At 34.2% G+C, this 13,390-nt stretch overlaps 1 protein-coding gene across 1 annotated transcript in view; it reads left to right on the forward strand.

Moving 5' to 3' along the window:
- The window catches only part of POLR1E (RNA polymerase I subunit E), a 31,984-nt gene that overhangs the window by 1,393 nt on the left and 17,201 nt on the right, over positions 1 to 13,390 (forward strand). Inside the window, 3 exon segments of the mRNA XM_074281782.1 lie at positions 7,298 to 7,374; positions 9,880 to 9,965; positions 11,296 to 11,351. Of these exon segments, the coding sequence (XP_074137883.1) occupies positions 7,298 to 7,374; positions 9,880 to 9,965; positions 11,296 to 11,351 (219 nt within the window).

A 13,390-nucleotide genomic window follows, 5' to 3' on the forward strand; every position in this document is an offset into this window, starting at 1 on the left:
CCAATGCTGTACTAGAAGATGTTTTTAACAATTTAGAGCTTTACAGTTATCCCCAAATATTTTATTTTTTAAAATTTATTCCTTTTTTTTTTTTTTTAACAAAAAATTTATTCATGGGTAATTTTCCAGCATTGTCAATTGCAAAACCTTTTGTTTCAACTTTTCCTCTCCTTCCCCCCCCCCACACCCCCCCCCCCAGATGGCAGGTTGACCAATACATGTTAGATATGTTAAAGTATAAGTTAAATACAATATTAGTATACATGTCCAAACAGTTATTTTGCTGCACATGAAGAATCGGACTTTGAAATAGTGTATAATTAGCCTGTGAAGGAAGTCCAAAATGGAGGCCGACAAAATTAGAGGGATTGGGAATTCTATGTTCACAGTCATCTCCCAGAATTCTTTCACTGGGTGTAACTGGTTCACTTCATTACTGCTCTGTTGGAACTGTTTTGATTCATCTCATTGTTGAAGAGGGCCACGTCCATCAGAATTGATCATCATATAGTATTGTTGTTGAAGTATATAATGATCTCCTGGTCCTGCTCATTTCACTCAGCATCAGTTCATATAAGTCTCTCCAGGCCTTTCTGAAATCATCCTGTTGGTCATTTCTTACAGAACAATAATATTCCATAATATTCATATACCACAATTAATTCAGCCATTCTCCAATTGATGGGCATCCACTCAGTTTCCAGTTTCTGGCCACTACAAAGAGGGCTGCCACAAACATTCTTGCACATCCCAAATATTTTAAAATTAAATATTTTATTGATGCTTTTTATGTGTCACTTTCCAGTGATTTATCTCTCCACAATCTTTGCTCTAGAAAGTATAGTTAAGCAAAATGAATCAACAAATTGGTCACATTCAGTGGGGAAAAGTGTAGCATTTTAAAGGTCCAAGGTTCAAATTCACATTTGAACAAGTCAGTCTCTCTGGACTTCAGTGTTCTTATGTATGAAATGATAGGGTTGGATGAAGTAGATCCCTTCCAGTGCTTTTTCTTTTGATTATAAATGCTTGCTTCGTATTCATTTCTGTAGTCCATCATCTCTCTGCCATAAGAAGGGATGTATGTCCTCTGATGTGGACTGGTTGACTGGTCACAGCATTGGTCAGAGTTTTGATGTCCTTTAGGGTTGTTTTTCTTTACATTATTGGGGTTGTTACATAAATTGTTCTCTTGACTTTGTACCATTTTATTCAAATCATAGGATCATAGATTTAGAACTATAAGGAAACTTTAATGGCCATCCTGTCTAACCCCTTTATCCTTTGTAGTTAAGGAAACTGAGGCATAAAGAGGGTAGATAAGTGATAAGAGTCACAGAGATAGTAAGTATCTGACATGGGATGGGAACCTACCTTTCTTCACTGAGTCCATTGCCTATCCACTGCTCCATGCTTTTTCCCCAAGTTCCTCTGATCTTTTTCATAATCATCATTTTGTAAAGCACACTGATATTCCATTACATTCATATTCTAGATTTTATTCAGTAGCGCAGGAAAAAAGACCAAAAAAGACCAAATTCTGTACAGTTATAATGATCAAGATTGACCTTGGAAAAGAGTTGGATAAACATACTTCTTTCTTTCATTCTCAGTAGTCAGGGACAATAGGTGAAGAACATTGCACAAACCATCATACTCAGTTGATGTATAGCAGGAGTTCTGAAACTAGGGCCCGAGGGCCAGATGCTGCAGGCTGAGGACATTTATGCAGCTGCCAGGTTACGGCAAATGGGCTGAGGGGGGCAGACTGTGTGAGTTTTTGTTTTTATTATAGTCCGGCCCTCAAACAGTCTGAGGGACAGTGAATTGTATGGCATTTGTATGAATGCTTTTCTCCCTCTCTTTTTCCCTTTGTCAAAAAAGATGGCTTGCTTAATGGATAGTAGAGGTCAGATAAAGTCAGAAATGAAAGTGATGTAAAAGAAAAAACTAAAAATACAATTTAAAAAAAAATCTTACTATCCAATTTTTGGAACTATGCCCAAATGACTCTAAAACTTTTTGAACTAACAATGCTACTCACAACTCTTAAGAGATCAAAATAAATGGAAAAGAATCTATTAGTACAGCTCTTTTTGTGGTGATTAAGAATTGGAAATTGAATTGAAAATTCTCCAATTTGGGGGAATGGCTAAACAAGTTGTGGTATGAGTTATAAGAAATGATAAGCAGGATGATTTCAGAAAAATTTAGAAAAAGTTACATTAACTGATTCATAGTGAAGTGAACAGAACCAGAAAAAGATTATATGCTCAATAACAGCAATATTATATAATGAAGAACTGTGAATGGTCTTAATTTTTCTCAGTAATACAGTGATCTAAGATACTCCCGAAGGACTCATAGTGAAACATGCTTTCCACTTCCAGAGAAAGGACTGATGACATCTTAATATGAAACTTCCTTTCTTGCTTTTTTCCTTCCTAGTTTTCTTCCACAAAATGACTAATACAGCAATTTGTTTTACATGATTGTACTTATATAACCTGTGTCAGATTTTTTACTAACTCAGAGGTGAGCAAAGAGGAGGGGTAGAAGTTGGAATACAAAACTTTTTTTTTAAGTATTAATTTTTTTATATGATAGGGGAAAATGTTAATTTTTAAAATGTTGCTGTTGATATTTTTGTACATATAGTGTAAACTTTCCCCCTCTGAAATTCACTGTATATATGTGCTTCCAAGTGGCTTTGCTGAGTCAGAGGGTATATACAGTTAGCGATTTTTTTAGCATAGTTCCATATTGTTTTCCAATTCACTCTTTTTACTAACGCCGGATTAATGTTCTTGTCCTACCACACCTCCTCAGCCATTCAATGTTTTGATCTTTTGTCAGTCTGATGGATTCAAGGCAGAACCTTAGTTATTTTACGTTAGCATCTCTTATTAGTAATTTTGAGCACTTATTTAGACACTAGACTGACTCATTCATGGTAGTATAACTTCAGAATTTCTTCTTTGGAAAATTGCTTCTTCAAATTCTTTAGCTAGTTAGCTATTAAATTTCATCTTTTTGGATTTGTCCCATTGTTCCAACTTCCCAAGTAATTTTTGACTCCTGATTCTGAGATGTTAATGTTATTCCTACTGAACTTAACTGATTTCTAAAACTTTATCTATCTATCTATCTATTTATTTATTTATTTTAATGGATTTCTTTATTTACTGTTACAAAAGATAAATTTTGGCAGAATATTTGGTATTGCAGAATGTAGAGCATCTGGAAACTTTTTTATTATTTTCTTGGAGTCCAAATTTTTTTTTTATAATAGCTTTTTATTTACAAGATATATGCATGAGTAATTTTTTAGCATTGACAGTTGCAAAACCTTTTGTTCCAATTTTTCCCCCCTTCTCCCTCCCCCTCTCCCCCAGATGGCAGATAGACCAATACATGTTAAATATGTTTAAGTATATGTTGAATACCATATATATATATATATATATATGTACACATATCCATACAGTTATTTTGCTGCACAAGAAGAATCAGACTTTGAAATAATGTACAATTAACTTGTGAAGGAAATAAAAAATGCAGGTGGACAAAAATAGAGGTATTGGGAATTCTATGTAGTGGTTCATAGTCATCTCCCAGAGTTCTTTTGCTGGGTGTAGCTGGTTCATTACTACTCTATTGGAACTGATGAAAGAACACAATTAATTCAGCCATTCTCCAATTGATGGGCATCCACTCAGTTTCCAGTTTCTTGCCACTACAAAGAGGGCTGCCACAAACATTTTTGCACATACATTTCCCTTTCCCTCCTTCAAGATCTCTTTGGGATATAAGCCCAGCAGTAACACTGCTGGATCAAAGGGCATGCACAGTTTGATAACTTTTTGAGTTTAGTTCCAAATTGTTCTCCAGAATGGCTTGGTTGTATTCACAATTCCACCAACAATGTATCAGTGTCCCAGTTTTCCCACATCCCCTCCAACATTCATCATCTTTCCCTGTCATCCTAGTCAGTCTGACAGTGGTGTCTCACAGTTGTCTTAATTTGCATTTCTCTGATTAATAATGATTTGGAGCATCTTTTCATGGCTAGAAATAGTTTCAATTTCTTCATCTGAGAATTGTCTGTTCATATCTTTTGACCATTTATCAATTGGAGAATGGCTTGATTTCTTATAAATTAGAGTTAATTCTCTATATATTTTGGAAATGAGCCTTTATCAGAACCTTTGACTGTAAAAATGTTTTCCCAGTTTATTGCTTCCCTTCTAATCTTATCTGCATTAGTTTTGTTTGTACAAAAACTTTTCAATTTGATATAATCAAAGTTTTCTATTTTGTGATCAATGATGATCTCTAGTTCTTCTTTGGTCATAAATTCCATCCTTCTCCACAGGTCTGAGTTAAACTATACTATGTTCTTCTAATTTATTTATATATTTATTTATAATTTATATATAATTTATTTATGACCTTATCTTGGTGTATGGTGTAAAGTATGGGTTAATGCCTAGTTTTTGCCATACTAATTTCCAATTTTCCCAGCAGTTTTTGTCAAAAAGTGAATTCTTATTCCAAAAGCTGGAGTCTTTGGGTTTGTCAAACACTAGATTATTAAAGTTATTGGCTGTTTTGTCCTTTGAACCTAACCTATTCCACTGATCAACTAGTCTATTTCTTAGCCAATACCAAATGGTTTTGGTGATTGCTACTTTATAATATAGTTTTAGATCAGGTACAGCTAGGCCACCCTCATTTGATTTTTTTTCATTAGTTCCCTTGAAAGTCTTGACCTTTTGTTTTTCCAGGTGAATTTTGTTATTATTTTTCTAGGTCATTAAAATATTTTTTTTGGGAGTCTGATTGGTATAGCACTAAATAAATAGATTTTTTTAGGTAGTATTGTCATCGTTATTAAATTTGCTCACCCTATCCAAGAGCACTTAATATTTTTCCAATTGGTTAGATCTGACTTTATTTCTAATTATTTATTTTGATAAAGTTTATATCAGCTTATGTTTGTAAGAGGCGGGCATGAAAACTGATCTTTGGCCCCAGGGCTACAGCTTAATTAAGGCAGATAGTTCTGTGACTTTCTGATGAATTTACAAATTGTTGGCAAATAATCTGGATTATTCAGTCTCAGTGTATGTATGGTTTGGATTTTGTTTTGTTTTGTTGAGCCCACTGTTCAGATTTCTTGAATAATTTATCTAGCCTTCCCTTTGTCTTTAATGCACATCTATATAGATTCTCAGTATAGCCAGTTTTTACTTTTCTTTTCTGATAGAGAGGAACAGATACACATATAATCCAGACAGATAGATAGATGCATATACATCAATAGCTAGCATTAAGCTGTCTTTTGTATAATTTTGGACTTAAGATCATATATGATGACTATGAAAGAGATGATAAGTCCACTGTTCGGCTAGTTCTTTCCAGGCACACACTGTCACTTCTAGCTGGGGACAGGCAGCCTCCCCTGTCAGATAGCATGAACTTCTTGCCTTCTTTCACTAGCCTGAATTGAAAGGGCCTCTACCTAAGCTCCTTAGTTTATCTGTCCCTAGCCCTAATTAGCACAAATCAATCAAGAATTAAGGCTTAAAATATGGTCCCCCAAAAAGTGATTACTTATAGCCTCAGTTATTAAAAAGTAAGCGTTATTTCTAAGATAACACATTAGCACAAGTTGTCAAAACTCCCTATCCTAATGACTTTCCTGAGATTTAAAGAATAGATCCTATCCCAGTGCTCTTCATCTTTGTATGGAGACTTACAGGGCAAAATGAGACCAACATTTTCTGATGTAACCAGTATGAGAATTTGTTTTGTTATAAATTTGTTTTGATTTTTCCTGTTCTTCAGTTTGGGGGCAAAGGGTGGAACAATTGGGAGAATGGGGCAAAGTGATAGGATTGCCCTTTTATAATCATTTTCAATACTTAGTTTTATGGACAACATTTTATTTGGTGTTGGGAATAAAAAAAAAGATTTTTTTTTTTTTTTTTTTTTTTTTTTTTTTTTAAGAAAAAAAGATTGTATATTGATAACCTACATGAAGTACTGGAAATGACCAGGAATTGATAGTATTAAAAAAAAAAAATTGTGTAACTTGAAAAAAATTCATTTTGTTATTCAGTTGTCCCTGAGGCTTCATGGTCTCATTTGGGGTTTTCTTGGCAAAGACACTAGACTAATTTGCCATTTTCTTCTCCAGCTCATTTTATAGAGGAAAAAACTAAGGTAAACAGGGTTAAGTGATTTGCCCAGGATCACACAGCTAGTAATTATCTGAGTCTAGATTTAGCCTCAGATCTTCCTGGCCTCCAGGCTGCGCTCTCTATTCACTGTGAAACCCTACTTGCCCTTTTTGCCTTATATATAATCTGAAAATATTTGTTTCTTAAATTCTAGAGATAACTTTTGAGAAAATTGATTTGGCTTTCTTGAAAGCTTTTCCTTATAATAGAAAAAACGTTTAGGATTGGATAACAAATATTGATTAAAGAAGAATTAGATTCTTCATGTTGGTCTACATTTCATCACTATTTTGGATGAAAAACAAAGGTGAAAGGTGTTTTTTTGGTATTCCACAATTTCTCAGCTGATTTAATGGGAGTGCAAACTCAAAACAATCCACCAGGGGTCAGTGTAGCCCCACTAAGGACTGGCTCCTTGAATAGAAGAAATTAAAGGGTTCATTTTTTTTTTTTTTTAATATCAACTCATAATTTAACTCATCAGTTAAGTTAAATATCTTTCTTTATTGCAAGATTTAAATTTTTACGATACTGTCAGCTTTGGTTTGTGGATCACTTTTACTGAAGTTTAAAATATATTTTTATAATGTAATAAATATTAGATGCTAAAGTGTTACTGTGGATTACCCAGCAGACGCAAGTCTATCATTCATATCTGAGCCGCTGATAAGTGCCATGAAGTCCATTATTATCCTGAGAATCAATATCGACTTACTGTTTATTTTTAAGTAAAATTATAGTTCATCTATCTTAAAGCACAAACATCTTGAAGGCCCCATGATAAGATGATAAGTCCACTGTTCTGCTAGTTCTTTCCAGGCACACACTGTCACTTCTAGCTGGGGACAGGCAGCCTCCCCTGTCAGATAGCATGAACTTCTTGCCTTTTTTCACTAGCCTGAATTGAGACTTTAGAATGATCCATTCTTGTCTGAAAGTGTCTAATTCTATCTGTAGCATATTGGGTAAATTTAGGAAAGAAGATAGAATAATGGCAGATACTTTTTAGATTTTGGAAATGAAATAATTTCTCTTTTTCCTTCATGTCTTAGGCTGCTGAAACAGACAGACTTTGCTACGTAGGAAACAACTTTGGTGTTGGAGCTTTGAAATGCAACAATTTATGCAGGTATAAAAGGATGGTAGGGGTGGAAGTTGGGGGAAGGAACTCTACTGGCTTTCAGTGGTACAAAGAGCTGTGTGCCTTGATACAGTGAAAGAAATATAGATTAAACATGTACAGTTCTTCTAAACATATTTCCTATTTATCATGTGGCACAAGAAAAATATCATCAAAAGGTGAAAAAAATTAGAAAGGAAAAAAAAGCAAATAAACAACAAAAAAGGCGAAGATTCTATTGTGACCCATATTCAGTCCCCATAATCCTCCCTCTGCATGCAGATGGCTCTCTCTATCACAAGCTAATTAGAATTGGCCTGAATCAGCTCATTGTTGAAAAGATCCTCATCTATCACAGTTGATCATTTTATAAACTTGTTGCTGTGTACAATGTTCACTTGGTTCTTTTTTTCACTTAGCATCAGTTCATGTAAGTCTCTCCAGGCTTCTCTGAAATCATCCTGTTGATCATTTCTTACAGAACAATAATATTCCATTACATTCATATGCCATAACTTATTCAGCCATTCTCCAATTGATGGGCATCCACCCAGTTTCCAGTTCCTTGCCACTACAAAAAGGGCTGCCACAAATATTCTTGCACATGTGGATCCCTTTCCCCCTTCTCTGATCCTTTTGGGGATACATCCTCAGAGATCAAAGGGTATGTATTAGTTCTATAGCCCCTTGGGCACAGTCCAGTGGAAAGAATTTCACTAATTTATATCTTCTGATAACACTATCAGAGCTAGTCTAAAGTTTTACTTTGCACTATCTATGAAAAAAGATTTTTAGAAGAAAAAAATAACAGGGTAATTAAATTGCAGGGTGATTTTAACTTTATTTAAAGAATAACACGATTTGTATATGTATCATTTAGCAATACTATCTATCAAAATGAACTCTTCAGGACTGCTATACCAAGTTACCTGAGGTATGGTATATGTTTGAACATAAAAACTACATTTTTAAAAAATTATTTTTATAATTATAACTTTTTTTGGACAGTACATATGCATGGGTAATTTTTTACAACATTATCCCTTGCACTCACTTCTGTTCCGAATTTTCCCCTCCTTCCCTAGATGGCAGGCAGTCGCATACATGTTAAATATGTTAAAGTATATCCTAGATACAATATATGTGTGCAGAACCAAATTTTTTGTTGCACAGGAAGAATTGGATTCAGAAGGTAAAAATAACCTGGGGAGAAAAACAAAAATGCAAAGTACATTTTTTTAATGTTGTGTTTTTGCTTTTTAAAAACACCATAGTTATTTCCCAATAGCTATCTCTATTCCCATCATGGAGCTGCTTCATATAACAGAAAAACTTTTTTTTTTTTTAATAATTATAAATTTTTTTTGACAGTATAGATGCATGAGTAATTTTTTTTTATAACATTATCCCTTGTATTCATTTTTCCAAATTATCCCCTCCCTCCCTCTACTCCCTCCCCTAGATGACAGGCAATCCCATACATTTTACATGTGTTACAATATATGTGTGTAAATCCCATTTTCTTGTTGCACGTTAAGTATTAGATTCCGAAGGTATAAGTAACCTGGGTAGATAGACAGTAGTGCTAACAATTTACATTCACTTCCCAGTGTTCCTTCTCTGGGTATGGTTGTTTCTGTCCATCATTGATCAACTGGAAGTGAGTTGGATCTTCTTTATGTTGAAGATATCCACTTCCATCAGAATACTTCTTCATACAGCATTGAAGTGTACAGCGATCTTCTGATTCTATTCATTTCACTCAGCATCAGTTGATGTAAGTCTCTCCAAGCCTCTCTGTATTCCTCCTGCTGGTCATTTCTTACAGAGCAATAATACTCCATAACTTTCATATACCATAATTTACCCAACATTCTGATGGACATCCATTCATCTTCCAGTTTCTAGCCACTACGAAAAGAGCTACCACAAACATTTTGGCACATACAGGTCCCTTTCCCCTCCTCAGTATTTCTTTGGCATATAAGCCCAATAGCAGCAATGCTGGATCAAAGGATATGCACAGTTTGATAACTTTTTGGGCATAGTTCCAAATTGCTCTCCAGAATGGTTGGATTCTTTCACAACTCCACCAACAATGTATTAGTGTCCCAGTTTTCCCATATCCCCTCTAACATCATTATTTGTTCCTGTCATCTTAGCCAATCTAACAGAAAAACTTTTAAGTAAAACAAATTGACATCACTGCTATGTCTTGGGAACATATGCCACAATTTAATACTCCATTTCTTCCTCATGCAAGATAGAAAACTTCAATTCTTTAAAGTTTAGATTAAAATCTAATTCCTATGATTTTTTTCCCCCAATTTTGTTCAAATATTTACTAATGATGCTGTTGTATTTTTGCTACGTAGAGAAGATCCACAGAGTATTTATGGAGTATATTTTAGTGTAAATTCTGAATACTTATGAATGAAAGGATGGTTAATAAAAGATATAGAAATGTGAAAAAATTGTTTATAGGTTAATGTTAATTTTATTTTCTTTTGGTAGGTATTTTGTTGGTGTTTTGAGTAAGGACTCTGACCAAATGGAAATATATGATGCTGAATTGTTTAACATGCAACCAGTGTTTTCAGGTAGATTCTTTTAGAAGTTTTTATTTGGTTTCGACCCATTATATATTTTTTTTTTTTTTTTTTTTTTTTTTTTTTTGCTGAATCAGTTGGGGTTAAGTGACTTACCTAGGATCACACAGATAGGAAGTGTTAAATTTTGCTTGACTTCTAAGTCCAATTTGTTTATTTTAAAAAGGTGAAATTATTCCAGTTTTCATTTCAATGAACTAGCCCCAGAAGTCCCATCTATAAATAAGGTGGCTGTGCAATATATATTTTATAACTCACATTTCTGTAGTGGTTCAAAAAGAGAATCTCTCAGGTCCCTTCTAGGTTTGGATGCTTGGTGACTCTGAACTCAAGCATAATTTTATTCTTTTCAAATGATTATAGGAAGTCACCATTGTATGTTTGTATTAGACTTGTTGTTTTCCGTGCTTCATTTGATGACAAATCCTTCGTCAGAATGTAGCCCCTGTTTATATCACATTTGTTCCTAAGGGAATTAAGGTTCCAGGAAAATCCATTATGACTAACTGGGGCTGTCTCTACATCATTTAAGCATTAATACTTATTGCTCTCTTCCAGTGGTGAAACTGTTTAAATTACACTCTACTATTTAAGAATGTGTTCCCAGGAATCAGGGAATAATTATTTTCCTAAAAAAGTGCTAAAAATAAGTGAATGGCAAAAAGGGAAATTGAAGTTCAGCTTTGATCTAAAACCAGAGTGCAATACCAGGAAAATGTATTGGCATACAATTAAGGGAGGAAAAGTTGGTGAAATTTTATGAATTTTGACTTGTTTATATCTAGATATATCCATTGCTTAATTTGTGCATTTTTTAAAATTTTCATTTAAAATGCAGTTCAGAGAATATAGTAACTTTTAAAGAGAAGCTATTTGAATTGGAAGGCTTTTTTTAAGCATCTTAGTATGTTGTGCTTTTCCTTTATAACTAACAAAAAATTTAAACTATTGATGATTTATATCTGTTGAAAAGAATTTACATAAAGGAACATGCTCCCCCACCTGGGGGGAGTACTTTAAAATGTTGTCTATTTAAAAATGATTTATGGCAAGCTTAATGTTGAATAGCAGCAACTTTGTCACTCTTTATAATTTAATTAATTTGTTTGAATGGGTTTGATGCCTACATTTTTTTTTTTCCTGCTCCTCTAACCATTAAGTTGCTAAGTAGAAATGCTACTAGGTGAAATCATTGACTACATTTAACTTATTGTTGATTTAGGAAAAAAGCTTGAAATAGATGCCTATAATGGCAACACTAATTAAATTATGGGAATTGTAACAGAAGGAAAAGCCTTACAATTTGTTTTTCTTTCTCCAGATGACTTGAAAGATAGTGAAACATTAGGAAATCAGACCAAATCTTACAGAGATCAGGTAAGTAGACTGAACCTCAGATATAGGTCTTTTTTTTTTTTTTTTAAACAGTAAGCTGGGGGCAGCTAGGTGGCGCAGCCTCCCTTGTCTCCCTCCTTCTCCCCCCCCCCAAAAAAAAAAGCTAATATCTCTACCCTTACATTTTAAAATTCAGCAAAAAAAATGTTTTGAGTCCCGTTGGTATATAAATGCTCAGGAAGATGCAAAAAGAAATAGACTTGCCTAGTAACTGAAATCTTGTTTGAGTTGTCATTGCTCTGTAAACAAGAGTTTCTTGGAGTGTTTTAATGATCCTGTTATATATTATGATAGTCACAGTCCATTGTCCCAATGAGAGGAGGTGGGGGCAAATATTTATTTATATGTTTTACAGTTTTAATGTTTAATAAATTATACAGCAAAACCCCTTTCTCTTAAAATATAAATTGGCATTTACTTAACATTTTCAGTGTGATTCACCCCTTATTGTACAAATATGTGTGTATGAATGTATTCTCTGTAGTGTGATATGGTCAGGTTTGCAAACAATTCTTCTAATTCTACTTTTTTCCACTTTGCATTATTGCATCTTGATATTTTGTGGCATTCTTTTTACTTGGCATTCTTTGATGATGTATGAATGTTTCATGTCATTTAATATAGTACTGTCTGTTTAGCCAGACTCCATATGTTGAACATTAAGATTATTTCTGGATTTTTGCTATTAGTTTTGTTGTTAAAAATTCATTTTTAAAAAAAGGTCTTTTTTTTCCTTTTTAAAGATTTCTTACTTACATTCCCAATTATGGGATCACTTTCAAAGAGTATGAAGCCCAACTTCAAAGCATATTGAAAATTGTTCTGCAGTAAGAATAGTGTATCTGCTTTCATTACCATCCATATTGCACCAGCTGTATGTACCTCATATCCCTGCCAATATCAGTTTTTTTTATTTTTACATATTTTTGTTAGTATACTTATTTTAGTCCATTTTTCTCATTTATGTTTCTCAGTATCTGGTATAAGCACTTGCAAGGTGCCAGGGGAAAAACAGTTTTCATGAGATAGTCTCTGCTGTCAAGGGGCATATGATCTAGTAGTGAGAAAGGACACAGTGCAGATAGTTGTAGTAAACAATATTTTGTGATAGTGAATTAGAGTGATCTCTGAAGTAGGGGCCCTTTTTCTTGGTGAGCTTTGGCATGATCCCAGTGGATAATCAAATATTGGGTGGAAAGATAGATTATAGTCCACTCTCCCTTCTCTAGCCAATTTTAGAACTTATCACCCATCTACCCATTATTACCTAACCTTTTTCTACTAAACCGATCTCATCCTTTGTCTCCTATTGCTGTGCAAGCTCCTCCAATATTACATAAATTCTTTGCAACAGTAGATAAAGACAGAATCCTTCTATAAGACAAATGGGATTCTCATAGCCAAACTTATAACTCAAATTCACAAACTCATCAACAAGTCATGGACTCTCACTCATTCCATTTATCCAGTCAGCTGCCAAATCTTTTCAATTCCACCTCTGTAATTTCTGTCTCTGTTTCTCCCTTTCTTTCCCTCCCCTCTTGTTCCCATCCTAAATTAATCAGGGTTAAATGACGTACCTGAGACTACACAGCTAGTATGTATCTGGGGTCAAATTTGACTCCAGGTACTCCTGACTCCAGGGGCAGTGGTCTCTCACTGTGCCCCCCGAGCTGCCCCCTCTGTAATAATTTTTGAATCCATCTTGAATCCCCTCTTGCTTAACGAATCCTTCACTTCTCATATGGTTTATTGTAATAGCCTAGCTAGCTTAAGGTTTCTCTCCTCTTTGTCTGTTCTCCTGGGTTCTTGAATTGATATTTCCAAAGTGCAGAACTGACCATGCTCACTCTTTACTGGCATACTTGTTGATTGATTGAAGGAGTTGGTAATTGTATTGGACTATAAATGATAGGCAGGAATTTAAAAAGAAGGGAATTATTTCTGGTTGTTCCAGGAACATAAAGAATAGGCTGAGCATGAAAATTATGGAAACACAATGTGTGTTACTGGGACAGGTT

Source organism: Sminthopsis crassicaudata, chromosome 1, assembly GCF_048593235.1.
Source record: "Sminthopsis crassicaudata isolate SCR6 chromosome 1, ASM4859323v1, whole genome shotgun sequence".
NCBI classification, from domain to species: Eukaryota; Metazoa; Chordata; class Mammalia; order Dasyuromorphia; family Dasyuridae; genus Sminthopsis; species Sminthopsis crassicaudata.